The sequence below is a fragment of the Calypte anna genome, chromosome 2, assembly GCF_003957555.1.
Source record: "Calypte anna isolate BGI_N300 chromosome 2, bCalAnn1_v1.p, whole genome shotgun sequence".
NCBI lineage: Eukaryota > Metazoa > Chordata > Aves > Apodiformes > Trochilidae > Calypte > Calypte anna.
Window position 1 is genome coordinate 4,764,308 of NC_044245.1, and position 27,917 is coordinate 4,792,224.

Consider the following 27,917-nt stretch of genomic DNA (forward strand, 5'->3'; position numbering starts at 1 on the left):
GGTGGGGCATAGCCTAAAATGAAGCCCTCTTGCAGTAGAAGCTTTTCATCCCAAGGAGAAGAAGGACACTTGAAAATTGGAATTTGAGTTATTGAATGCTGTGTAGTTCCCCATAGGAGGAATACACTGGTTTCTGCATGGACAAGAAAGCAACTGAAATAGCTAATGCCTCCTTAAGAACTGTTAAGATTGGTTTGCTCTTGCCTGAAGGGCAGGAAGCAAGTTGAGGTCCAAGAAGAGTAACTTGATGCTGCTGGAATGCTAGAATCAAAAAGTCAAAACAAGAAACTCTCTCCCTGAAAAGCACAGCAGAGCTTCTTTATGCAGGTGCCATGAAGCCTCCCTGCACAGTTCCACAATTCCTGCACAGACTCCACTTTCTCAGATGATTCTCAGTACTTCATTCTTGCAGAGTATTCCCATTTTTCTGCTGCTAAAGCTCTGGGATCAATGTATTTCTCACCTTCAGGACATACTGGGATAACTCCCTGATGTTTACCTGCACATCAGCCAGGACAGAACATGACTTATCCCCATGGCTCACTCAGTCCAGTGGTTCTCAGCCAAAGCCCAGGACAAACTCCTGATATCTGAATATGGGACAACTTGGTCAAGAAGTTTATGCAGCTCCATATCCTGATTTTCTCCAGGAAAGATTTCGACACCTGAATCTTGGGAGATCTCTTCCATTTTTAAATTCTCCCACACGTTCTTTCACCCCCACAAAAGAAAATAACTGAGCCAAAATATATTGGAGCTTAAATGCATTCTGAAGCTGAGAAGATGCCAGAAAATCTACACAATATTGCTGTTGCTCTTGATCATACATGGGAAGCAATAACTGTGGTATTGGGAAGGCTCCCAGCATCTGTCTCTAAAGCAAATAGGTTATGGATCTGTCTCCTGGGAAATATCTGTGTTCTGCAGTGTGCTGCCAGGGCTGAGAGATTCATTCTAGTCTCAACCAAGCTAATTCTGGACATGGAAACAATATACTTGTGTTAGTAGGATGTTCCACTCAGAGAAATTAGCCTTGCTAATTGACCCATCATAGCTCCATTTGGAGGGGGTATGGCCTCTGACACAATGACTTTCCATGACTGTCATCCAAAGCTTCCCACAGAAAGTAGAGCACAAATTATTTTAGGAGACAACAATGCAGACTCGTGGGTAAAGCAAACTAGTCTCAAAAGTAAAATATACCAAGTTACAGAGAGATGACTTGTGGCTTCTTGCTTCTTTTCTAGAGTCAACCTAAGTTTATGGTGATTATTGCACTGGAGTGAGCCCTGAGAGCAGTCCACACCTGCTAAGGTTAAAGTGTTCATGTCTGAGAAGACTTTAGTGCCTTCAGTCTGATTCCCAAGGCTAGATGATATGTCTTTGTATTTAAAAAAAAAAAAAAAAAATTAATAACTTTTTCTTCTCTGAGTTTGCCCCTTTTTTTTCCATACATATTCAAAAATTCCTTATTAATTCTATGTATTTCTGTGCTTTCTAAATTTTTGCTTCTCATTCTGGGAGTGTATAATTATAGAGGGGAAAAAATCTATTTTTTTCCCCTAGTTTAAGGGGGAAGGAGATTGATTTTTCTGGCTATTCCTTAGATAAGAATTTCTTGTGGCAGTTACTGAGTCCCAAACACCTCCCTGAGAGAGAGCAAGAAAAGAGCTGGAATTTTAGACCATGGTGATGTCCTGTGGTTCCTGAGATAAAACACATTGCTTCTATTACTTGTAGAGAAACAAGATAAACCAGGTGCCTCGAGTTGCCAAAGAGTGGGTGTGAGTCCACCTGTGCCTGGTTAGGGCAGGCCCCCTATTACCAGGGGGCCAATAAAGGTGGGACACACACCCACAGAGAGAAGCTCAGCTCATTCTGATGCAAGGCAACAGGAGCCAGCAGCAGCCAGCAGCTCGTCGAGCCTCAGGAGCAAGAAAGGCTCTTTCTGCTACAATTGCTTCCTATTTTTTATCTCAACTGTAGCACCTGAGTTGCAGGTAAGGAGTTGTCTCATGTCTTGGGAGCTACAACACCTGGCACAGAGATGCACAGGAAACATGAAAACACATGGTGATTACACAGTGGTGAACTTATGGGTAAAATCCAGGTGGGAAAATGATTTGGAGGGATGCGGACCCAAAGGCAGAGTTGCTGGAGGGAAGGCTGTCATTCTCCTTACACTACTTTTCTTATTTTTGTTTCTTTTTCCCTCTTCTTTCTGGCCCTACATTCCTACCACAACTTCACAGGATTTGTTTCTACACAGTTTAAAAAGAATTGTGGGACTTGAACCACTCTACCTCAGGTTTTATCTTTGGGAAGGAAGTGGCTTCTTTATAATAGAAGGCCACAGATTTTTTCTTTCACTTGAAATTCTGACAAGTGAAAAGAAAATTCAGTTTTTCACAGCTAATAGGAAAACAAATTTTGCCTTGAAATGAAATCAGCAACATCAAATGCTGTTTTTCTGGGGGCACTAAAATGCTTTATTATTATTTCTTTGTTTCATGGGAAATAAAGTAAAACAAAAATCCATTTTAAAATGGAAAAAAACCCAAACCCCCTGCTGCTCCTGAAAGAATGACAAAAGAATATTTTTATAGATGTGTGCTATTCTGATTTTTCAATCCAGTGTTTTATCAGACTTGACGTATTTCCATGACACATTTTTCTTTTGACAGGTTGACATTTCCCAATGGGAAAACATTCCCTAGGAAAGTTTCAGATTGGAGGTTTTGTATGATCTGCAGTTCTTAAAGTAGAGGCACAACTTGTGGGATGCTGAAAAGAGTTATAGTAATTCCATGGAGAGGGGGCAGGGGGTTGGATAGGTTGGAAGCAGCCAAATCACTGCATTTTGTGTTCTGCTTAAACAAATATTTGGACTCAATGAAGCAGCTGACCTGATGCTTCCTTTTCATGAGAATACTGCCATGTAGAAAATCTTTAATGTGAGGCTTCATGTCTTGACTTTTAATAAGCATTCTCCTACTAATCTCTTAAATCTCCAGATTTAAATAGCTTCAGGAGCTCAGCTGACTGAATTTACTATTAGTGAAAAGTATACTTACTGAAAGGGATTTGTTTCTTGAAAACAAATGAGCAGGACTCAGCTTTTAAGCCCAGATCCCCACTGAGGCTGATTAGAATCACTGCCTTTTACACACACCAAAGGCAAGATCTGGCTCAGTATTCAGATCATTTTAACACTACAAAGCTGTAGCATCACTCACAGCACTATGAAACCAAAATGATTTCAGCAAAGCTGACTTGCTCCAGCAATAGGACATCATCTCTTTTCTCCTTCAGATGATGCTCTCACAAAGGTGTGTGGGTTTTTCATTATTTTAAAAAATCCCCAAGCTGATGTGCTTTTTTTTATTCTTTACAAATTGGCTGCTTGTTTGTGCTATTGCTTGTACTGACAGCCTGCCTTTAGATATTGAACTTTTTACTTCAATGTGTGAACCTGGCAATCATTTTGTCCTCAGTTTTGAGATGGGTAGAATTATTGAGCTTAGATCTTGAACTATCAGAGAAGGAGAGGAGAGATTGTCAGCCAGTGGACTACAAATGTGCATGGCAAATACAAAAATCAAAACAAGTGTTATTTGCTCTGTTTCCCTATTTCCATGTCACAACTTTATTCTCTGAATTTACAATGGATTATCTTGCAAGCACCACTTTGTCTAAGAGATTTGGGGCCTGCAGAAGATGGTGAGAGAATTATTGTTTACTGTTTCTTTCAGTTCAAGAACTAAAAATTGGAAAGCAAAAATATCAAGGGTCAGTTTCAAAACCAATGGTAGAAAATTCTTCTTCACTCTGCCTGAACTGTGAAGCTCCTTACACAGCATCCTGTGGAAAGAGCTTACATAGCTGCAAAATAATGGCCATATACAGAAATAAATGTGAAATGTGTGTGGAACTGGCAAATTCATAGAAAAGCTGTTTTTAAAAATAGTGTTGAAATGCTAAGACAAAGCACCTGAGCTAAGGAATTTTCTGGGACAGAAATTGCCAGGAGCTAGGTAAATACTCCAGGAAAGCACTATCTGCCTGTCCCATTTTGATGGGATTCCTACAGTCCTAGCCCATGGAATGGAGCTGGACAGCCCCTTGTTTTGTTGGGGCACAGTCATCATTCTGCAGTTATTCAGTGAATGGTACTTGGACAATATTGCAATTTCAAAGAGGTTTCTCCTCCTTTTCCCTGGGGTTTACCTGCTCACACACACCTGCCCAGGACTCAGTGGCATCTACACTTTCTCTGTGTTCACTGTGATCAATTTTTTTTATAGAATCTTAGAGTGCATTGGGTTGGAAGGGACCTTTAAAAGCCATCAAATCCAACCCCCTGCAGTGAGCAGGGACATTCCCAACTAGATCAGGTTGCTCAGAGCCTCCCCTTGAATGCCTCCAGAGATGGGGCTTTCACCACCTCTGTGGGCAACCTGTTCCAGTGTTTCCTCACCTTCATAGTAGAGAAACTCTTCCTAATGTCTAATCTAAATCTACCCTACTCCATCTTATGACCATTGCCCCTCGTCCTGTTGCTACGTGCCCTTGTAAAAAGCCCTCCCCAGCTTTCTTCACATACTGGAAGTCTGCTCTGAGATCTTCCTGGAGTCTTCTCCAGGCTGAACAACCCCAACTCTCCCAGCATGTCTTTGTAGGAGAGGTTCTCCAACCTTCTGATCACCTTCATGGCCCTTCTCCAGACTCCATGTCCTTGCTGTGTGAGGGCTTTAGAGCTGGATGCAGGACTCCAGGTGAGGTCTCAGCAGAACAGGGCAGAGGGGCAGAATCCCCTCTCTTGACCTGCTGGCCTCACTTCTTTTCATGCAGCTCAGGATGAAATTTGTCCCCTGGGCTCTGAGCAAGCATTGCTGGCTCATGTCCACCTTTTTGCCCAACAGTGCCCCCAAGTTCCTTTCCTGAAGGGCTGCTCTCTATCATATCCTCTCCCAGCCTGTACTGATAACTGGGATTGTCCCTATGTGCAGGACCTTTCACTTGGACCCTGAATTTTTTAAATAATCCTTTGTGCCTTCTCCCAGGTGAAGAGCCAGGGACATAAATTCAAACTTCATTTCTGGAAAGAAAGTGTGTGCTTACTTGTGGGGATTTCTGAAACTGAGGTGAGTGGAACAGATGTGCCTGAAGGATGAATCTGAGGTCCAAATGTTTACTCAGCACATTACCCATATCCAGTTTCCACTGCTGTTTCCTCAAGCTCTTGGATGGTTTATCAACATGTTTGTCATTGACGTTTCCACTTACTTAAAACACCACTGCCTGTTGCTACATGAAATTAATCCAAAGACTGCAGACCTATTAATAACATTCTTTGCATGCTTCAGTAATCACAGACAAGCCATACATCTAATAAATTCTATTGAGCTTCTGTCAAGCTCCTTTTTAAACCTCATTAAGATTGGATTACTTAGTTATATTAATCCTGGTGGCCTTATGCCAGTGGTCCTGACTCTGAGTGGTTATTGTAACATATTTGCCATAAGAACACAGGGCATGGCAAATTCAAATCAAGGCTGAAAGAAGAAGATTTAATATAAACACCACATGCTCATCACTTTGCATACTGATGCTGCATTTTATGGGAACCACAGAAAACATTCTGGTTTTTTCCAGCTTTATTGGGGGGGGGAAAGCAAAGAGAAGACTTGACTTTAAGCACAGCACATCAGCAGTGGAATGGATGTTTGAATTCCTGGCTCTCATGCCCTTGCCCAAGCCACTAGACTGGGGCAGTCTCTTCTATTTTATGTTTTATTTTATTTGTGTTTGGTTTTCTGAATGCAACAATCAAGATACTTAATTAGTTTCTGATTTGGATGGGAACTACATACACATCCTGGAAAGCCTTGTAATGTAAGTCTGGTTGAATGGAAAGAGAAAAGTTAGGGGAAGCTGAAAATCAATGGGTTTCCTCCACAGAAAGACTGGCATAGTATGAGAATACAGAGTATTACATCCCAATTCTTGGGAAATTTGAGACAATCACCATTTGCATTCTGCCAGTCACCCATTATAGGCTCAGCATGTTGAGTCTCCTTTACTGAACAGAGGAAGGATGTCCCCAAATTTTCCTCTGAGTCCCTGAGGGGACATTCTGCCAGAAATGAACCCTCTGGAAGGCAGCACCAGAGGGGAGAGGTGCTGCTCAGATGTTCATCTGCTGCACTTACCCTGGCAGATGAACAAGAGGCAGATGTCAGGTGTATTTAAGATTGCCTTTTCTTCCTTTTAAGCTTTAATTCTGTAACTTAGAGTCCTATTCTGTAAAGGACTTCCCCACTGGGCTCACTAGACTAAAGCCTGCTGTCTGTTTTAATCCTGATTGCTGCTTCAAATAGATGAATGGGATTTAGAACTCTGCTACAGAAGTTATTTAGATGGCAGGTATGGTCCCATGCCAAGAATGGGGATAAATCCTCTAAAGCAGGCAGTGCTCTTAGGAGAGTCACTCAACTGTTGAAAGCTCACTGTGCCATAAATCCTTTTTCCTTTCTTTTATAAAGGTATTTTTGTCTGTGTTTCCCCTGTGGGCTCTATTTATCTTCTCCACACTTTTATTTATGAGCCAGATCAGACTCATTCAGCTTTCTCCCACTTCCAGTTGGTTGATACCAGCCTTGGCAGGAAGGTACATGGAAAGAAGGTCCAGGTGGAAGGATATAAAGCTCTTCTGTGCATCATCTGGCTCCTAATTCAAATCACACAGGTAAACCTGACAGTGACCACAATATACTGATGACAACTCATCTTCACCTTCTTTCCCCTGAGGAGTTCTACAGAGATTTTTCCCAAAGGAAAAATGCTACCTCTAGAAGTAATAAATGGCAAGGAAATACAGATTCATAGGAAAACTTGGGTTGGATTGGAAGGAACTTCTGGAGATATCTAGTATAACTGCTACTCAAATCCTGAGCTCAGGGACTTTTTCAATAGTGTATGTAAAATCCCCAGGCTTATTTTAAAAATAGCTTAGTTTCCTGTGGCACTGATAGAAACTCTTCTTAATCCATTACCCTTAAATAATGTAAAATACATAGTAGTTCTTTCCAATGTGGAGCAGAAGCAATGTGCTAAATATTACTCCGTCCATCCTTACGTGTATTCCCCAGCTGTCAGAAAAAATTTCAGATGAGAAAGAATAAATCCTTTGTCAAGTCTTCTAAAAACCTTCTATTTTTGGAGTCAAAGGGGAGTTGAACCATTTAATACATAAGTTTTTTGCCTTTCACGGAGTAGAGCTTGTTTTGGTTGGTTTTTTTCTGGAAAGCTCAAGATTCAGTCAATTGTTGTCATCAGCTTATCTAGAAAAAGAGAGATTTGCTTGCTTTACACCTAAAAAAAAAGCAAACAAGACAGAAATTACACACTGCTAAGCATTTTAACTGCAGGTGCTTTAGCTCAATCTCTCTACCTCTGTTTTCATTAGAGTGTAAATTGCATCAGCCCTAACAATATAATTTTCCTTTCCATATCTCAGTCTGTATTGCAGCATTTATTGACAAACAGCCAATATCCAGGGAACACAATTTCTGAGCAAAACCAAATCCTTTATTACCATTTTTCTGATAAATAAGCATGGAATGGTGCATCCCTTTTCTATCATAACTCCTTTCATAGCTTAATAGCAGAATTAGCTACTTTCACCAATACTTCACTATGACTTTAAATTGCAATCTTCCTTTCATGATGGTTTTTGCCAAGAGGTGTTCTTCACCTTCAGACCTCATGGTGGGAAGATGAAAACCTGGATGCACCACCTGAAAGGAGGTGGAAGCAAGGTGGGGTTGGTCTCTTCTCCCTTGCAACAAGCAACAGGACAAGAGGATCTCCATCCCTGGGGATATTTAAAAAGAGACTGGATGTGGCACTCAGTGCCATGGGCTGGGAACTGCAGTGGTAGTGGATCAAGGGTTGGACTTGATGATCTCTGAGGTCCCTTCCAACCCAGTCAATTCTATGATTCTATGTTTCTATGAAATGGTCTCAGGTTGTTCCATGGGAGATTCAGATTAGATGTGAGAAGAAACATCTTCACTGAAAGGGTTATTAAGCACTGGAACAGGCTGCCCAGAGTGGTGGCTGAATCAGCATCCCTGGAGGTGTTTAAAGGACATGGAGAAGTGATGCTCAATGATCTTAAAAGTCATTTACAACCAGAACGCTTCTGTGATTCTGTAATTCTTCATTTAGAATAAACAAGGCCAGGGTTCCCTGTCCATTGTCAGGTAGCTATTATATTCTTCAAGTTTTATTTCAAAAAATGGATGGAGAAAGTCAATGACAGGAACATGCTACAACTCAGTGCTCTGCTTTGAGGAGGTCTCCATCTTTCTTACAGGATGGTCTCTGTGGCAGGGAATGACAATTCTGGAAAAAGTGGAAGTAGAGAGTGCCAAGGGAAATGGATTGGTCAGTGAGCAAGCAGCAAGTCCTGCTGAGTGATTTCCACAACCTACAAGTGTGTTGTTGTATTCTGATGTATAGTTTGCTTGTGAACATGGCCTGTTATGCCATTTTTCCTGTAGGCAACACATTTTCTAACTGTGTTTGTAACCCTAATTTCAGGAATCTGATGACACAACTGCTTTTTGTTCTTAAATACCAACGTGGCTTCTCCTGTAGCTCCTGTGCTGGAGATCTGGGCTGGGATGCTGAAAGCCCAGTGAGCCAAATCTGAGCTGACTGGAGACTTTCTAGAGGATAAGTAGGCAAAAGGATCAGGAAAGGTAAAAAGTGTTTGTGAAGGGAGCAATCACCATTTGCTTATGTTCTGCAGTTTTTCAGCTTGAGATCTGCAGAGCCCAGACATGATAGAAGATAGGCCTTGGATTCCTCAGTTTCTCTCTACAAATCATATAAAATTGAAATGCTGCTGTACAAAGGGTAATTTTCAGATAAGACAGCAGCTCAGTACTGGATGGATTAGAGAATCAGAAGACTGGATGGATAAAAAGGTGGTTAAGAAAGCCAGAGTGGTGAACTACCTGCATAAAAATCTTATCTCTACCTTAAAAATCTGGAAGGAGTTTTCTCTAAGTGATTCAGTAGCTTCATCACTGCTAAAATGAATAAAATGTTGGGATTTTACAGGAATACCTTTACATTTTGATGAGACATTTCCCTTGGTAATCTACAGGCTGAGTCCACCCACTCTGCCACCCTTTCTGCAGTGCCCATGGAAACATCAGGGTGGAGCTTGTCATGAAGCATTTGGACCCCAAAAGCCAAATCATTTTATTGATGATGTTCACAGCCTGTGGAGGACCCACGAGGATCCACTGCTACCTTCACATGACCCTTCAGGTAGAACTTTTCAATTCTGACATGATCACAGGATCATGATAAATATCCCAGAGAAGGTTAAACCATCCTAATCTAAGGTAGCATAAGTAAAACCATTCTTTCTATGGATAATAAGTTGTGAATGCCCCAAAATGACTCTTAGACTGTTGGAGATGAGGACATCTGATGCTAAAGAATCCATGTGGAAAGGGATTATGACTGATGGTTAGAAGGACTAAAGGAAATGAACACAAGCAATCTTGGCTAAGCCACACTAAGCTTGCCAGGATGTATTTTAATTTGATGCTGACTGAGTGCACTCTGCAAAATTTCATACCCGAAGCTCTCAACTTTGAAACTGCTGCAGCTGATTGCTGCAATATTTAGGACTGAATTAACATGAATGATGAAAAGGTCCTAGAGCTCTCCTGCCTGTAAGAGCTCTCAGAGAAAATAAGGCAACACATGCAGCTTTGAGTCAGATTCTGGGAGACAGATGTTGATCACAGTGAAGTATTGCCAAAGGTGGCACTAATTAATTGCTGTGAAAAAAAAAGGGTGTCAGAAATCAAATCCTCTCATGCCTTAAAATGATGCTTCTCAGTAAAGAATTAAGTGTGTTGGACCAAACCCTCAGTCACTGTCATAACACCCTGGCAATGGAGAACAGCTAAGTATATGGCAAGTCATAAAACTTGCAGTGTAATTTCTTGTCTCATGAAAGATTGGATGGGATTCATCTCATCTAACTTCAGTTATCTACAGCACAGCTGTTCCCATCTGAACTCCCTGCTCTCAGCTCCTTTCATAGTCAAGGGAAGAAACAGAACTGGGATGGGAGTCAACAAACTGGCTGTAGACACTGAGTTTAGGGTGTTGTGAAGCTGAACTTCTCTGACTGTATCATTTAGATGTCCATTGACTATAAAGGGTGAGTGAAGAAGCCAGATGGTCTGCAGGTACAAATAATCCTATTTATTTATTCAGCCCAGACCTAACTATGATAGCACTGGTTAAACCAGAAAATATCCTAGGAACCACTGTCTCCCTTCCTATATCCCTTTTTAAAAGTTCAATGGAGATGTTCTGAATGTCCTTATGCAGGGACTGAAATGTTAACAGGAACCTCTTCTTAGTATGCAGTCTGTCTGCTTGCATTTGTTTCTATTTATCAGAATAATTTCTAGACTTATTGTTTACAGAATGGAATATTGTGCTGCTGCTGACTCCAGTAACCAGCAAAACTGAGATGGCTTTAGGGCAGGAAGTAAAATGAAAAAATCAGCCAACCAACCAGCCAAACAAATAACCAAACCAAAACATTATGTACAAATTCCTTGGTTTTCTTTTGTTTGACTACCAGTTTCTTGCATTTAGATTTTTGCAAGCAATTTATATAATAATATACATGCTGCAAAAGCAGAATCTGGGGTCCCATTCAGGAGCTCCAAGTTTTATAATTATTTGACCCTAACTCACAAAGATACCTAATCCTAATTTGCTGTGTATAGACACTTCACTCAGTGAATAAAACAAAACTATTCCTTATACACAAGTGCATCTGCTGCCATGCCCAATATGGATGGCTTCAAGTGGCTAACTTTAGGCACCCAGAATGGAAAAAATTCAGCAAGCACAATCCAAAATAGAAAGCAGTTATTCTTGGGAGAAGAGTGATGCTTTTCTTCAGGGATGACACAGTACTATTAGGCTACAGACATAAAAAGAGAGAAATTCTGTTGACAGCTGAATTCTAGGCAAATATATGTAGAAAATCCCCATTTTATGCAATCTTTGAGTCTCTAAGCCTGGTTCTCCTGTATGTTTCTTCAGCATGACTGCACTAAAATCCACGTGGTTACAAAGCATAAAACTGGAGTTTTAGTGCTGTGATTGACAAGTGGGCATTTGTAAAACTGCTTCTGATTTATTTACCTGACAATTGCTGAGTCAGATTTTAGAGGCTCCTCCACTAAAGCTGAGAGTGTCAGGCAACTGTGTGAAAAAATATCCTGAACACTTTTTCCTTGTTTGTTTGTTTGCTGTGCCATGATCTCCCAGAGATCTTGCAAACAGTTCTTGGGGAAAAAAGAAAAAAGAAGCTCTTTTAATATATTTCTCTACAAAAACTAAATGAGCTGTGCTGTCAGATGATGGCAAGAAATACAATAAACATTGCATTGGCAAAAAGTTTTTCTAAGGAAATTCTTGACATGCTGAAGGTGGTGCTGTGAGAACCCTCCCCAAGGAAATGCTGAAGTGACTTGGGAGTCCTGGGACCAGAAACTGCTGACAACTCAGCTACTAAAATAATGGAAACCTCAAAGAATGAAGAGTAGCCTGCTCAAGGGAAGGATCTTCTCAGGACTTCATCTGGGGAAACTTCACTTCAGAAAAAAGCTTTCAATGGCAATGATGAAGATTGTCAGAAGTGACAGAGTGAAATGCAGGGAAATCAGTGAAGCCCTAATTGAATTACCACGTTCTGGCTGCAGGCAAGTGCCATGTGTCCACAGCAAACAGAGGGTAAGCACCTCGTTTTGTCTCTTTTCCAGAGACTTGGGGTGGTCTGGGAATATGCAAGCTGTGAAAACATGTTTCAGCTGCCAGGGATTCAGCACAAATATGGATTCATGCTGTATTCAGGTCTCTCCAAGGTGCCTCACTCTGGTTAAAGGAGATCTACTCCATAGAGGACACATCGAGGGAGCCCCAAAGAGATGTCTCTAATAGAGTGAAAACTACTGCTTCAGTTTCACTGGGTTCACTTGATGCCCACCCTTTCCAACATGAGCTCATCACTAAAACATGGAAACACCTACATTTAATTCTTTTGGGCTGTGAGAGAATTTAAATGTCAGGAACTGAATGGGTGTCTGAGCCTCAGTTCAGAATGAAAGTGACTACAGCACGAGAGGTGGCATTGGAACCTAGAAATAAACGAGTTATTAGAGCCAAAACATATCTTGCAGAAAACAAAAATTCAGACAGATTGAATCAGTAAGATCCAAAGTTAAAGGAAAAATGCAAGAGGGGAGGAATTTGAGTCTCTCTGCAAACCAATAATTCTCCCATTTGTATGCTGTAGGTTTCCACACATATTGTAATAAGAGTTCTTCCTACTGAGCCCTTAACAGTAACCTGTAGAATTATTTAAAGCTAAAAGGATTTGGGGTTTGGCCCTAAATCTTTGATTTTTATTTTTCTTCACAGCTGCTAATATAAAAAGATCACTCTTGGAGGATGACCATTGTTTGAAGACACTGCTTGTGAAGTGGGAAAACAAACTGAAAACTACATCCTGCAGGAAGCACCACACAGACAAAAGATGAGGCTGCTTTAAGAGTAATCAATGGATTAAAGTTGGATTTAGAAAGTGTGGGTGTCAATCTTCATTTTGTTGTCTAGTGCCAGATCCCTTTCAGTGTCACTATGATAAAATACAGGTCAGCACAGCAATCTAGATGCAAAACACAGAATGTATTTCTGGCAAAAATGTGAAAGTGAGAGGTTAAATCAGACTTTCATTTCAGCTCTGTGAAAACCCAATATTTACTCCCACTGAAGTAACTTGAAAGGTTTTTTAGAAATAATCAAGTAGTACCAAGGACTCATCAAAATATCAGATTTATTTAGAAAGTGTCAGTGTAGTTTGTACATCAGAATCCAGACCAGGCATTTGCTGACATATTTTCCTCTTTCCCCATTTGTGAAGGGAAACATTCCTTGATGATCTATTTAAACATATTTTAAAGTCCCACTAAGTAACTGCAATCATAGCACAGGTTTACAGCAATTTCAGTGTTTAGAGAAGTATGGGACCTGTGGAGATCATCATATCAGAGGAAGTATAATCAGTAGATCCTCCTTCTTCTTCATGTGATCCATGCAAAAAGCTGCAACTTACCCTTCTATAGATGCACAGGAATAATTTCTTGGATAAACAAGGAAACCATGGGATGAAGACACCTTGAGACATGAAATACGAAGAAAGCTGCATCAGTAAGTACATGGCATGGATCTCACCTAGAGAAAGCTGAAGAGAAAAAGTGTTGTCCTACTAATGCTGAGAGGAGGTTCCATGCTCTCCTGTTTGTACAGGTGTGGTGAGGCCACACCTCGAGTCCTGTGTCCGGTTCAGGGCCCCTCAGCTCAGGAAGGAGATTGAGGTCCTGGAGCAGGTCCAAAGGAGGGCAACTGGGCTGGTGAAGGGACTCGAGCACAGATCCTATGAGGAGAGGCTGAGGGAGCTGGGGGTGTTCAGGCTGGAGAAGAGGAGGCTCAGGGGAGACCTCATCACTCTCTACAACTCCCTGAAAGGAGGTTGGAGCCAGGGGGGGGGGGTTGGGCTCTTTTGCCAGGCAACTCTCAGCAAGACAAGAGGGCAGGGTCTCAAGTTGTGCCAGGGGAAGTTTAGGTTGGAGATTAGAAAGAATTTCTTTACCGAGAGGGTGATCAGGCATTGGAATGGGCTGCCCAGGGAAGTAGTGGATTCTCCGTGTCTGGAGATATTTCCAAAGAGACTGGATGTGGCACTCAGTGCCATGGGCTGGGAACTGCAGCAGTAGTGGATCAAGGGTTGGACTTATGATCTCTGAGGTCCCTTCCAACCCAGCTAATTCCATGATTCTATGATTCTATGTTTTCTTTGCAACTGCTTTGCCAGGGAACTTTGGGAACCCCTCGGAGCAAGGATGTCCAGGCTGCCAGCTGGAGCAAGGCACCTGACAGTGACTGCAAGGCCACCCAGATAGGCACCCTCTGATGTGGCATTTTTGCTGTCCCACAGCAAGCAGGGGGATGGCAGCATTTGCCAGGGCCTGCAGCCACCAGAACAATTTGCCCAGCCCATACTGAGGTTTGTGGGGCTCTAGGGAAGGGATTGCATTGCCTTGGCAATAGGATGGATGTTCAAAACACTAAGCTGGGGACACTGTCTCAAGGAGAAGTCCTGTGCTATTCCATGAGAATACAGGGCCCACATGAATTCCACGGTAAAGAAGCCAGCAAATCTATTTTATGCCTCAGGGGTGATGCTTCCACCTCATTTTCCTCCTCTGCCACTAATGCCAAGGTTTATACTACACCCCAGAGACTTGGCTATTAGGAAACATTGCAAACAATGGAACTTTCTTTAAATATCACCATTTTCTCCTCCATCCTACTTACAGTCCTCATTCAAGTGTAATTGCAAGTAGTAGCCTACTGAAGAGGAAGAACCAATGTGTCTTGACTTTGTCAGACTGATTTCTGCTACCCTGAGCTGTGCTTGTTCCTGACCCACCATTATTTCAGAAAACCATTAAATCCATTATTAATAAGATCCCTCCAGCTAACTCCCCAGCTTTGCAGACATTATTCTGGTTTCAGATGTCATCATGTGCTCTCTTCCCTATGGCATCCACACAATCTGCAAGAAGAAGAGGGGGCTCTTCAGATTCCCTTTCCCAGCCTGACCTTTTTGAGATCCAGAATACCTACATCAGTTCCCCTGTGGAACAGAGCTGAAACTGATGCAGTCAAAAGAGGACAGGACACCATAACACTTTCAGAGATTTGTAGTTGCTCTGAGCTGTCACAACATCTGTGGAAGGAGCTTGACTTTATTAGCTTAGAGGATGAACAAAACTTCTGATGCCTACTTAAAATTGGGCCCACTCAGTTCCTGCCCAACAGACATAAAACCCTTCTGAGGTCCTGAATGAGGACCCAGCCACACTTGCCCACCTTCCCCAAAAGCCTGCATCCTTTGGTTACTAACAATAGGAGTAAAATCTACACTTTGCACTGAGTGTAGAAAGGGCCCATGGGGAGGCTGAGATTGGGTCAAAAACTGACCACAAGCTGTTTGGAGGTTTTGATTCACTGAAGGTCTAGAAAAAGTGCAAACACCATTCTGTGACAAACCATAGGGCTGTGATCTCCACATCCCTGATCCCAGAGCTCTTTCAGTCCAGGCCCAATTGCAAGAGTGTGCTCATTCCAGTTACTCATAGAACAGATGCAGCACCCATAGTTTTCACCCATTTTGTCCCACTTCACAGATGAGCAGTCCAGTCATGTCATCCCTGCCATTGCTCTGATGGTAACACCTGCATAGAAAAGGGCTCTGGATCTCACCTGAAGGGACATATGTGATATTTTTGTTTCTTTCCTTTACTATAACTGAAAGATATCTCATCCCCCTGAGAGATCATCCAATAGTTTGGAGATACAAAGATGGCATCTGGTTTGAATTGATTCCACCCTTTGGGTACTGTGTCCTGTGTGATATATGTGGTTATTATTAAAACTGTTTATCAAGTTAATTACTTGTATTGCAGAAACTCTTCAGGGTTCCAGACATAGCAAAGACCTTATTATATTAAATGTTTAACCAAGAACTGGCCATGCCCTTCCTCCAGCAAGAAATGCTTTCTGTAGTGTTTCACCACTGGGAACTTCCCACACTGGAAATACTTGTAGGCTCAGAGTTGAATATATAAGTCCTTTGAGGAGCTTTAAAAAGTGAAAAAAAACACAACTAAACAAGGGGAAGTCATCCTTGTATGGGCATCTTTGCAAGTAATATCTGAAAGTCATTTGGGCAAGAACTGAACAATTGGATCCATGCCATGGTCCCATATGGAGACTCACTCCATCCAGCTGATCAGAATTATCATCTTCTTCTCCTGCATTGCTAAATTTCTGTATATTGATCTCAAGGGTCTTTGTTTCCTAAAAAGACCAAGGCTTATGTTTCATATGCCATATTTACATGCCATGTGCATAGATCTGTGTTTGTATTTGTCTCTGTCTTCATTTTAACTCTGACCAATTTCACCCAAAAAGCCAGAGAGATGTTCATACAAATTTGTAAAAGGAGATGACTGGGAGAAGAGTCCCAGGCACACCATAATGGAAGGAACAGCTTCAGCATGAACTCATCCTTTAAAGACACAAGGGGATCTGAAGGGGGGTGACCTTAAAAGCAACCCAGTCAGTGAAAACCTTTGGTTGGACTCAGCAATCAGCCATAAGGGCTGAGACTGAGGGGATGACTTGCTTAATCCTTAGGTCATCAAAATTTCAAGTTGTTTTGTTCTGTTTCAATACAGATTTTACCATTTTGAGGCTTCAGCTCTGGCCAATGCAATAAACCCAGATAAATGATAACAGAAAGCCATGGAGCAGCGTGCTGGAAAACCTTTCTGGTTTCAGGGCAGTTGACCTATGCTTGTGCACCACAATTCTCATGAGTTCACATAATCCTCTTGCATGTGAATTTCCAGTCCTGGAGGTGGACGTTTAAATGCAGGAAAAAATTGTGATGGATTTATTCTTCCTTTTGCATTTTCATGAAAGCATTCATATTAATTGGAGGCATGCAACTTTGGGTTATGCTTTTGTTTTCTTTTAATAAAGCAAGGAAACAAATGTTGGTGTGCAACTGAGAGAGGAGGGAAAACTTGGCAAGCTTAAATATTTAAATGCATTCAAAGCACTGAATAACCAGAGGAGCAGAGAAAATAATGCTCTTTTGTGAACTTTTGCCATCTTGTTAGGAGGATTCTAGGTCCACCAAGTGTATCTAAGTGCCCATCTCTTTGCTGTGATATTCATGCTGTTTTAAGTGGGATTCTTTCATGTGATAAGGGATGTAAACCTCCTTGGAGGTGTAGAGGGTGTGAAGCTGCTGTTTTATTCCTTTCTGAGTAAATGACAAGAGGCAAAATAACTTAGCATGACCCCAGAAAGAAAGACATCCAGGTAATTCTTCTAGGTGAGGCTTGCTAAGCTTTTGCAGACCCTGAGAACTGGTTGAGGCTCTTTCCACTGTGCCACCCTGACATGTATTCCAATTGATCTTGATTTTTCTAAAAAACAACAAAAAGGGTGGTGGACAAGCAGTGTTTCAGGGATGAAAAGACACTTAAACCCTTAAATGAGACTATTGGTAACAGGTCTGGTTTTGTGGTGGGCAATATATGGGCAGTATATGGGCAGTATATGACACTGCTCCCTCTGGCAATCCAGCAGCTGGGCTGGGAAGGAGCAGGTTGTGTCTGCTTCTTCCTAACACTTGTGACTGAGGTTTGTGTGCCTGGGGAAACAGCTGAGCTTTTGGGGGCAATCTCAACCCCAGCTGTGGGCAGGTACTGACTATGATTCACAACACAGCTGGCTGTCCTCTGAGCAGATGGGATGGAGCAGAGGAAAACTAATCTTATTGCTGGCACTGGGAAGACCAGGGCTTGGCCTGATGCCCACAGTCTAACAATACCACAAACACATCCATTGTATGGAGGGGCCTGGCTGGATGCAGAAGGCAGGGAGTAATAAGGCTCTGTTGGGCCCAGGAGTTGATGGGTCCCAATAGGGTTGAGTATCCAATTCCCTCAGCTCCAAGAGCCACTCCAGGGCATTAAAGCAGAGGAGCCCTTGGGCAAATGTGCATTTATGGCATGAAGGTGACTTTGTTTTGCTTTCCCTTGCATAGGGGTCCATTCTGGCAAGTATCCATTAAAAGAAAAGAGCAGGACAAATGTCTTTTGTTTAAGAGACCAAGTGCACAAGAAACAGCCACACAGGCTGCTTTGGGGTTGTTTGGCTGGAGGAGTGTTACATTCCCAGCTAAGACAAGCTGTTGGAGATTCTTAACAAGTCTTGGTCCTGGGGAAGTAAAGGCTTCCCAGTGCAGCTGTGGAACAGCAATGGGAAAAACCCACAGGCTAAGAGATTTGGGGGAAGGTGTGCTGATGAATCTGGCTACCAATAAGCTGGAACTCTTGCCCCTGAGGGATCCAGGAAGCCTGGAAGACTTGCTGCTCTTTATCTTGGAGCAACACTGCCTCTAGGGCTGGAGGGGTGTCCCCTTCTTCTGGAGGGCTGGCAGGTGGTTCTCATGGCACATGGCATCTGGGAGGATTCACCCTTCCTTCTGGAGTTTTGTGGGGCTTCCTCAATGCACTTTGTGCCTGGTCACTGTTCATGGACAATGGGTTTAACATTGGGTGCACTTAATGCTTGGAAGAAGGGGGTGGTGGTAAAGGTTTTCATGGTGCTCCTGGAGGATTGTGGGGTTGTCTGCATTGCATCTAATATTGTAAAGGGGAAACCATCTGGAGCCTGGGCAGGGGGAACCGTTTTGTTCACGGAAGCTTTGAGGAAGAGCAATCTGCAGTATGTGGGGCGTAGGGTGGAGTAGATCCCCGTTATTTCTGGAGGCTTGCATGGAAGGAATCCCCATGGCACTCATCGCTTAGGGAACGGAATCTTCACAGCGTTTAATGCTTGGGGAGGGGGTTACCCCATAGCTTCTGCAAGCCTCTGAGCAGGGGAGTTCCTATGGCACCCGGCGCCTGGCAGAGCAGAGGAGGCGGAGAGGGGTGTGTGTGTGTGTGTGTGTGTGTTTGTGTAATATCCCTCTTCTCTTGCATTCAGTGTAGAGGCAAAAGAAGGTTTCCCTTCATCCTGGAGGCTTTGAGGGTCGCGCTTCCCCCGGGGCTCCTCCAGTCTCCTCCATCCTGAGGCGTCCTGGGCGGAGGGCGGGATCGGCTCCCCCGCCCGGCTCCCTCCCTCCCTCCCGGGGGTTTGCCCTGGGACGCGCCGGCGGCTCCGGGGTTGGCTCCTCGGCGGCGGGCAGGGGTCAAGGGCAGCAGCCGGGGGGAGATGCCAGCTCCAGGGCAGCGCGGAGGCTCCGGCTAAGCGGGCAGCGGCCACCCCCGGGGGGGACACCCTCCTCCTCCTCCTCCCCTCCCCAGCCCCATGGCGGGGCGGGCGCCGCAGCGCAGCCTCCCGGCAGCGGCGGCCGCCGCGCTCCTGCTCTTGCCCGTAAGTGCCGAGGCCGGGGAAGGGGGTGGTACGGGGGCAGGGAGGGAAGGTGGGGGACGTCCAAGGACCGTGGTGGCGAGTCCTCTCGGTCAGTGTGGGAATCGGGGTTGTGCCCCGTCCTTCACAGGTCCCGCCCGCCCCCGGGATCCGTCCGGGGACCTTTGCCCGCTCCCTCACCGATCCCGTCCGGCCCCGGGCTCTGAGATTCCCTGTCCGGGGACCCTTTATCCGCTCCCTCGCAGATGCTTTCCGTGCCCGGGTTTACCGAAAAAAACCCGTCTGGGGACTCCACCTGCTCCCGCACGGGTCCCGCCTGCTCCCGAGAGCTGCGGGATCCGTCGCGGTGGCTCCCGGTGAGATCCCACCCGTAGCCGGGCTCTGAGAGCCCCCGTCCCGGCTGAGGTGAATGCTCCTGCCCATCTCTAGGCGCTGGATCACCCCATGGCCGCTCACCTCAATAAGTCCCTGGGCTGAACCACTGCCCTCCTCGGTCACCCCTTCTCTGTCAAGCAGCCACCTCCCCATCCCCTTTCCTTGCCAGAAAAGGTTCACCACCGGGGTTGCAGCTCCCGGCCCTAAAAGAGAGGGGTTTTCCTGGGACAATGGGGCAGTGGGTGGCCCTCTCCTGTGCCCATCGCCCTCAGCCTCTCCCCCTGGTCCCCTCTCCTCTCAGCATGTGCTCAGCACCGCTCACTCTTTCACCTCGGGGATCAGCAAATTGCGATGGAGATGGGCAGGGCTCAGCTTGCCCACCCATCCAGGTGTTTGCTCCAAGTTTTTCTGGAGGGAAATAGGAGAGAGGTTTTTCCTGGTCCTTTTTCCTCACAAGCTTTCCCCTGGGTGATGCTGGATTGAGGTGGGGATGAGGTTGGCCTGTGTCAGCCTGGATTTAAAACAGCTTTCCCAGCCCACACTCCAAACTCAGGATGACTTTTCTAGTGGCTTGTTTGTTTTAAGTGATAGTTTGAAGGGTGGTAAGTGATACTTGCACAACAAATGGGAGAGATTAAGCAGGATCTTGCATTGATTCATGCAGAATTTGTAAAAGCTGTTCCCACAGTGTTAAAAAAAAGTGGCAATGATCCTTCTGGACTGTAGTGTACTTGGCCCATCTTTAACATTGCCTTAGATGAAGAAAGAACATCTGTTTCCTTATATTCTGAGGGAAGCCAAGTCTGGAAAAGCAAAACACTAGAAAGGCAAGCAACAATTTAATCTTAAAAGGTTTGCAGTAGTTTTCTTAGAAAACAGGGAATATTTTCCCAGCTCTGATGGGGTCTTTCTTCCCCAGTTAGAGATCACTACACATAGAATCAGAGTGGCATGGGTCTAACATGTTGTTTCCAGTCCCCAAAAGGTTCTTCCTAATCTTTGTTTCTTAGTTCTTTTCTTTTCCAGGCTGTGTTTTCCCTTATTGATTTCTTTTGGTCCATAAAAATATTTCAGTTTATGTATAGAGAGGGGGACTTCTTCCCAATGAAGTTATCAAAAGTATCCAGGCATTCAGAGGTGCCAGATTAATTCTTTTTCAATGAAACAAAAAATGTGCTTTCTCTGTAGTTGTAGCCTATGGGAAGGTTTCCAGCTCCTCTGTAACTTCTGATTATTTCTGTAAATTTTGGTAGCTACTTTGCTGCTTTAAAAACAAAACAGCTGCCTTAAAAGGAAAAAAAAAAAAAAAGTAGTACAAATTATGAGCCAAGATGTCAAGCTGCCATAAAATGCATTTAGCCTAAGAGAAATGTGAATTTTGAGTGTATTCTGAGTGTGTTTGCATGGAGGAGCTTGTTAGGATGTAGACTAATTGTAGGTGATAGAGTCTCAAGTGTGTGCCTGTGTGGTACATGGAAATAGAGTGTTGGAAGATGATTTTCAGCCTCACATATAGAACATCTCTTCTTGCTACAGTTGTAACAAGTCTGCTGAGCTTTTACTGTTTTTTGGGGGGTTTTTTTCTGGGAGGTGGGGGTGTATTTTTTCATCTGCTTGTTGTTGGTAAATCTGTATCTCTGTTTACAGCCGGATGAAACTTTGCACCAAAGAAGAAGCCTAAGATAAACCTTTTAAAACTTTGGCTCCACTCCAAAGCTCTTAAATTCATGTTTAGCTTGAAAACACTTGAAAGTTGACTCAAAGTCAATGGCTTTATTCACATTTCTGGATTTGAGCAAAGGCATAGCTGCTGGTGGGGGCAGGCCCCTACATGATTAAGGAAGCTTAAGTTTTCACAGCAGCTGAGCAATTGGGTTTTATGGGAACTGCAGGTCTGCAACCCTTACAAAGTGAGGCAGCTTTCTAGTACAGAATTAGATCTGCTACATGAACATGCTGGTGCAAATGACCTGTCAGATTTCACAGGGCTGGTCAGCAAATGGGTGAAGACTTGCACAGCAGGCTCGGAGATTTATGTTCTCTTAAAGGGTTTATGTACATATGATACACTGGAAAATGCATTTACTTGAATAAGAAGAACAAACAAACAAACCATAAAACAAAGACAAATGAATCGTTTGACATTTTGATGTAGAGGCCTTTCTGAGTTCATGTAATTTTGGAGGGGTAGGGGAGGCATTTATCAAAAACAAAAACAAAATTTGCTAGAATTCATATGCTCTCCTAAAGCTGCTAAAAGAGCCAGAGCAGTTTAAGTGTATCAGCCAGTGGTGACAAGTTAAATAATATTCCTGGTCTGAGACTGCCAAAATTCAGTCCTACTGTGAATTACTCCAGCATAAACATCTCATCAGGAGAAGCCTTTTCTGGCATAGTACTTTGGCAGAGTTGAAATCTGTAGCCATCTTGCAGTAATTACTGGATATTTGAAGGAGGTAGCTGTATGCAGGAAGAATGGATGATGTTGGCTGACTGGTAGTTTTGCCATGAAACATTTGAGGGATGTTCATAGCTAGAAAAGAAGGCAGCCTTTAACTTTTGTTCATATAAGGCATCTGCTTACATATTATTATTCTCTCCAGAGCAAAGGAGAAATTGTGATTAAGTCCTCTAAAATCTGCCTGCCCTGCTTCTCACGTGCCTTTGCTGAAGCTGGAGCAGGGATCTCACTCCAGCTTGTGCTCTTGCAGGGGGGCACACTTGTTTAGTTGCAATCTCATAGGTTATATCTCTATTAGTACATCAAGAATACCAGGACAGCTCTTCAGCCTTTAGGCCAAATGCCAGCAAGAGGTTTGTGCCCCTGATATTAAGCTCCTTCAGCTTCTGGAATGGGCAGAGTGTTCACTGAGAATGGTGCAGCCTGACTCCCACATCATTCCTGGGACCTGTTTGAGATACTGCTGGAGTACCTGGGGCAAAACTGTGGCCAGGAACCATTCTAAAGAATTAACAGTATAAATTATTAAGTATTTTAAACAGGCCTTTGCACCTTTTGATTTATTAGCTTAGATGGGGTGTGCTGCAATCCTATTGCTCCAGGCTCTCAGAGAGGTATTTTAATCCAAGGAAAACTCTTCATTGCTTGGAATTCTGTGATCAGCTTGCTTTGTGTTAGAGATTACTGTGACATCCTGCTTGTGATGTGAGGAGCTGAGGGATTCACAATAAGAGCAGAGTAGTAGATAATATCAACCTCTTTCTGTATTCTTTTCATTTTGATTTCTTCCTATAAATCATTAAACATATTTTAAAATATATTACTATTAGACACTTGTACATTTCTGTCTTTTTTAATAGTTCTGCAGGTATTTGAGGGAGGAGGAAGTGAGGAAACTCGGGTATTAACAGCTCTGAATCTGATCCTTTTTACTATATGTTACTTTTAGGTTTGTAGCACTGCAAACCCAAGAAGGAGGCTTTGGGGAAAAGCTGTTTTACTTTAGATTAACATTTTTTCCCATACATCACATCCCTGCGGGAATTTATTTTGCCACTTTATGTCTATAAACTGAAATACATAGATCAAATCTTGATCGTGTACATGTCCTTCTTTCTTTTAACCTCCACCACTTTTCATCCCAAATTTAGTCTTTCCTCCCTTGAAGTGCAACCATTAATTCTTGGATGGGAAGCTGGAGCTGTCCAGTGAGCCCTGGGGCACCTCCTGCCTCCTGGAGATGTGCAGTATCAAAGCACTGAATAAACACTGACCTCCTTATCTTTCTATTCATAACAACCAGCCTTGCCAACTAAAAACTTCCTGCTGGTTTGCCTTATCAAATTATTTCTTTTTACAAAATTAGTTTATTTTACTGCTAATATTTTTTTCTTTTTTTTTTTTTTTTTTTTTTCCTTTTTTCGGAATATCTCTGAAAATAGCTGCATTTGATTTGAACTGGGAAGTGTTGGGTAAAGAATTTTTTATGTTTAGGGTTTTTTTTCTTTCCTCTGAATAGCTGGATACACCTTGCCACAGGTATTATTACAAGAAAAGACAAATAGAAACTGGCCATTTACCACCGTGATCAGCCAGATATTAGAAAGAATTTCTTTAGGGAGAGGGTGATCAGGCATTGGAATGGGCTGCCCAGGGAGGTAGTGGATTCTCCGTCCCTGGAGATATTTGGGAAGAGACTGGATGTGGCACTCAGTGCCATGGTCTAGCAACCGCAACGGTGGTTCGAGGGTTGGACTTGATGATCTCTGAGGTCCCTTCCAACCCAGCCAATTCTATGATTCTATGATTCTATACTGACCTTCAAATTAACAGATGCTTGAATTTCATCCATGTCATGAATTCCAGTACCAGCGTGGGGATAGTTGTTAAATGTTTCCTGAAGTGCTTTTGAACATCTGTCCTGCTTTCCTACTGATCTGTTCCCTAGCTCTGGAATCACTTGGGCTGACCCTCACAAGTACTTCTGCCTGCTCTCCATGGTCTTGACCAAGGCTGTGCCATTTGGGAAGTGACAGGGACACTGTGCTGTGACAGGGACAGCAGTGTCCTGAGAAAGCCAATTCACTGAGATGGGTTTTGATGTCCCATCCTGACCTTTGGCTCCTGAACCTACTTGGAGAGTCAGGTGCTGGGAGCATGCTGCTCCATCTCATTCCCAGGATTGACAGCTCCATTGTGGAGCTAAATTCCTGGAGAATTTGGAAGCTCTCCTTCTCTGGGAATGATCAATGAAATGGCATGTGTTTGTGCAGAAAGGCTGCTTGTTGTCACTAAATAAGAAAGCAAATCCATTTGGTATCTCAAGAGCTGAGAGATGCTTCTTCAACAGAGCTGTAAGAAAACGAAACTCGTTAAGAAAATGAAACTCTGTAGACTTGTGAGTAATCCTGGCTGAATAACTTCCCACTCTGGGTTGTGTATGCTGGGAAAGTAAATAAGTGAGCAATGCAGATGGAGATTAAAATACATTAGCTGTCCTCACTGCAATGCTAAACCCTTGCCCTGGTAATTGTAGCTGAAGTTCCAGACAACTGGAAAGGAGCCACCTGCCTCCGAGGGCTTTGGGACAGGCTCTCTCCCCAGGTTCTATCTCTGTGCTGCCTTAGTTTTGGGAGTTTTGTCCTCCAGCAGGGCTGGGTTTTTTCCCTGGAAAGGAAGGAGGGAAGGAGGCAAAAGTCAATAAAAGGAAGTGTGCTGATGAGTCCAAGCAGGTTGGCTGCAGGGCTGGCAGCCAGGCTCTGTGAGCAGGCATCTCATCCAGGGACTGAACTGATTCCCTTTGAGTGGCAGTAGCAGCCTCCCACAGCCCAGACACAGCTTGGGTTTCATGCCAGGAGAAGCAGAGAGGTGGCCCATGAGCCAGCACTTGGGGCTGCACTTCATGGTGTGGCCTTCCCAGGGGTAACCTTGCTGCTTCCTCAGTTTCAGTCCCCAGAGGAATTCTGTGCTTCTGCTCTTCCCTGGGTTTGGAGGCAGGGACATCCAGGGTCCAGTCTAGGATCATCTAGGGTCCAGTCTGCTTCTTCTGTTTTTCACTGCAGAGTCCAAGGTTTCCCTTTGGCTGCCAAGAATGATGTCTCAGAGCATGTGACAGGATTTTAGGTGAGCTCTAAATCAGATGGACTGAGGATTTTTCCTCATATTCCCTCATGTCCTGTCTACTGGGGCTATTAAATCCACCCTGAACTTGAGAGACCCTCTTTGGTGTAACGAACCCCTACTTTCTCCCAAAAAAAGTGTCCTTATGGATATTTTCACGTCCTGTAAGACACTCAATATTTCTTTCTTTTGGACAGATAAAAGAAGTTTTTAAAAAAATCTATATTTAAATATAAAAATATTTGTAAAAAAACCTTTTCAAACCTTTGGCATGATGTTTTCATTATGATTTTGCACCACTGCCATGGTGCCTTATTTTTTGTGTCCTCTGAGAGTTTTTTCTTTGCTGTAACTTGTGAGTGATGTCTGGTTCTGGTACTTTTACCATCAACTTCTGAGAAGAGTCTGACTCCTCTGAAATTCCCCTCCAGGTGGTGAAATTCCATTGTTAGACCTTCTCTTGTTCCAGTTTTGGAGTTAAATTGCATTGTGATAGGTGCTTTTCAAACACTAGAGGTGAGCTCCAGCCCAAGAGAAGAAGGAATGGATGGAAAGAAAGAGAATTAAGAATGAGCCAGTTCAGTGGCACTGGTCAGCAGCAGTGAAATATCATGTCTGGGGTCAAAGGAACAATTTGTGGAGGCTGTAGAAGTACCAGTGTCAGCATTCCATGGACAGTGAGAACAAATATCACCAGCTGATTAAAGTCTTGATCCAGAATGGGAGATGGCTTTTTTTATTTTTTTCAGGTGTGAACACGCAGGCAGAGAGATGAAAAACAAAGATTAAGAGCTTACATTTGATGATCTAGAAATGGAAGAGCCTGTGGAAGGAGGCCTTGAAGTGTAGTCTGATAAAAATGGATGGGTGAATGATGTTGGCAGAGACTTCAGATAGATCAGAGTTTGCTTGGCTGAGATGTAGGCATTCCTTTGGGTAGCAATGACTTCTAAAACAGAGCTATTCTGAGAGCCCTGTGTGTTTTTTTCTCCAGTGCATCCTAAAGTACATGTTCAAAACAGAAGTGATAGATTGTTCCTTGATAGTGCTTTCTTCTTCCACTGGATATCTGGGAGTCTAAAGCAATGTAAGGTGACAAGTCCAGCTCCTGGTGACCTTAAACAGTTTTGCTGTGTGTGCAGTGACTCAGAAAGGCACTTGGCACATGCATGGTCTTCAGTGGATGAAGGAAATCCCCTCTACACCCTTATTCAGGAGCTCATAGGGAGATGCTCCATGAAGGCAGCTCCCAAGTGTGAGAGACAACAGTGAAGTCCTGTGGTGGGTTCAGTGCAGGAGATGCTTGAGTTTTTAAACTTTATTTCCAAATAAAGATTAATTTAATGTCATGCTTAGAATTAAGCATGTATTGAGTTTCACTGAACTGAGGTCCTGCTTCCCATTCCATGCAGATTTATATTCTCTGTCCCCAGACTTCCTGGGAGAGCTGCAGAATGACCTAAGATCATAGAGCAATGTCTCTTGGGTCATTTGGGGCTCACTACCTAGTTGTACTATTTTATCTATCTGCTTGGATGAAGTTAAAGACAAGTAATGACAGGAAGTTGAAAGAGCTGAGGGATCATTTGAATGTTTTTTCTTGAACTGTGCTAGCAGCCTTTCCTTTTACTGTAACATTAGGTGGCTCAGATTCCTCTGAAAACTTGTATTTAATCCTTCTATCACAAATGGAAATTATTTTTCTGGTGAAGCAGAGCCAAATGGTTGTACCCTGCCAAATGCTGCTGCACTAGCAACAATAAGTTACTGAGCTGAGCAAGGCCAAAGATTTATTGAAGCAGAGGACTGACCTTTTTTGGTTCTTCAACAAAAGTATTTCCACCACGTTGACTCTCTTAGCACTGTCCTTTAGTAAGCATCACTTTTGCATGCATCTTGTGTGCAAAGTAACCACACAGCAGTGAATACAAATCCATTCTGGCCCCAGAAAAGACTGCCTGCCCTTACGCTCTTCTCTGTTATCATTTTTAAGTAGCTTTGTCCCCTCTCCTGGCTGTGCATGTCCCTTCAGGTGATTAATCAAAGCAAATAACCTGGCTCTCCCTTGTAATCTCACTCTCTCTTACATATTGCCACTGCCTCTTAGAGAGAAACAGCTGCTCAGATGGATGATGGCACTTGTTACAAGTGCTTTTTGCTGAATACCTGGTGTTTTTCCCAAAGTATTTGTTTTCACACACAAGTGCTGGTGATGGCAGGAATCCCTGTAAAACTTGCCAGATGCCCCTATACTCAGCCCTGGTGAGGCCACACCTCGAGTCCTGTGTCCAGTTCTGGGCCCCCCAGTTCAGGAAGGAGATTGAGGTCCTGGAGCAGGTCCAAAGGAGGGCAACCAGGCTGGTGAAGGGACTCGAGCACAGATCCTGTGAGGAGAGGCTGAGGGAGCTGGGGTTGTTCAGGCTGGAGAAGAGGAGGCTCAGGGGAGACCTCATCACTGTCTACAACTCCCTGAAAGGAGGTTGGAGCCAGGGGGGGGGTTGGGCTCTTTTGCCAAACGACTTTCAACAAGACAAGAGGGCACGGTCTTAAGTTGTGCCAGGGGAAATTTAGGTTGGATATTAGAAAGAATTTCTTTCTGGAGAGGGTGATCAGACATTGGAATGGGCTGCCCAGGGAAGTAGTGGATTCTCCGTGTCTGGAGATATTTAAAAAGAGACTGCATGTGGCACTCAGTGCCATGGTCTGGTAACTGCAGCAGTAGTGGATCAAGGGTTGGACTTGATGATCTCTGAGGTCCCTTCCAACCCAGCCAATTCTATGATTCTATGATTCTATGATTCTATGATTCTATGATTCTATGTCCACC

At 43.6% G+C, this 27,917-nt stretch overlaps 1 protein-coding gene across 1 annotated transcript in view; it reads left to right on the forward strand.

The window, feature by feature from the left end:
• Window positions 1-18,750: 18,750 nt before the first annotated feature.
• The window catches only part of CRHR2 (corticotropin releasing hormone receptor 2), a 149,877-nt gene continuing 140,710 nt past the window's right edge, over window positions 18,751-27,917 (forward strand). The window contains exon 1 of the mRNA XM_030444862.1: window positions 18,751-19,137. Within this exon, the coding sequence (XP_030300722.1) occupies window positions 19,072-19,137 (66 nt within the window). The 5' untranslated portion in view covers window positions 18,751-19,071. The remainder of the gene's footprint in view (window positions 19,138-27,917) is intronic.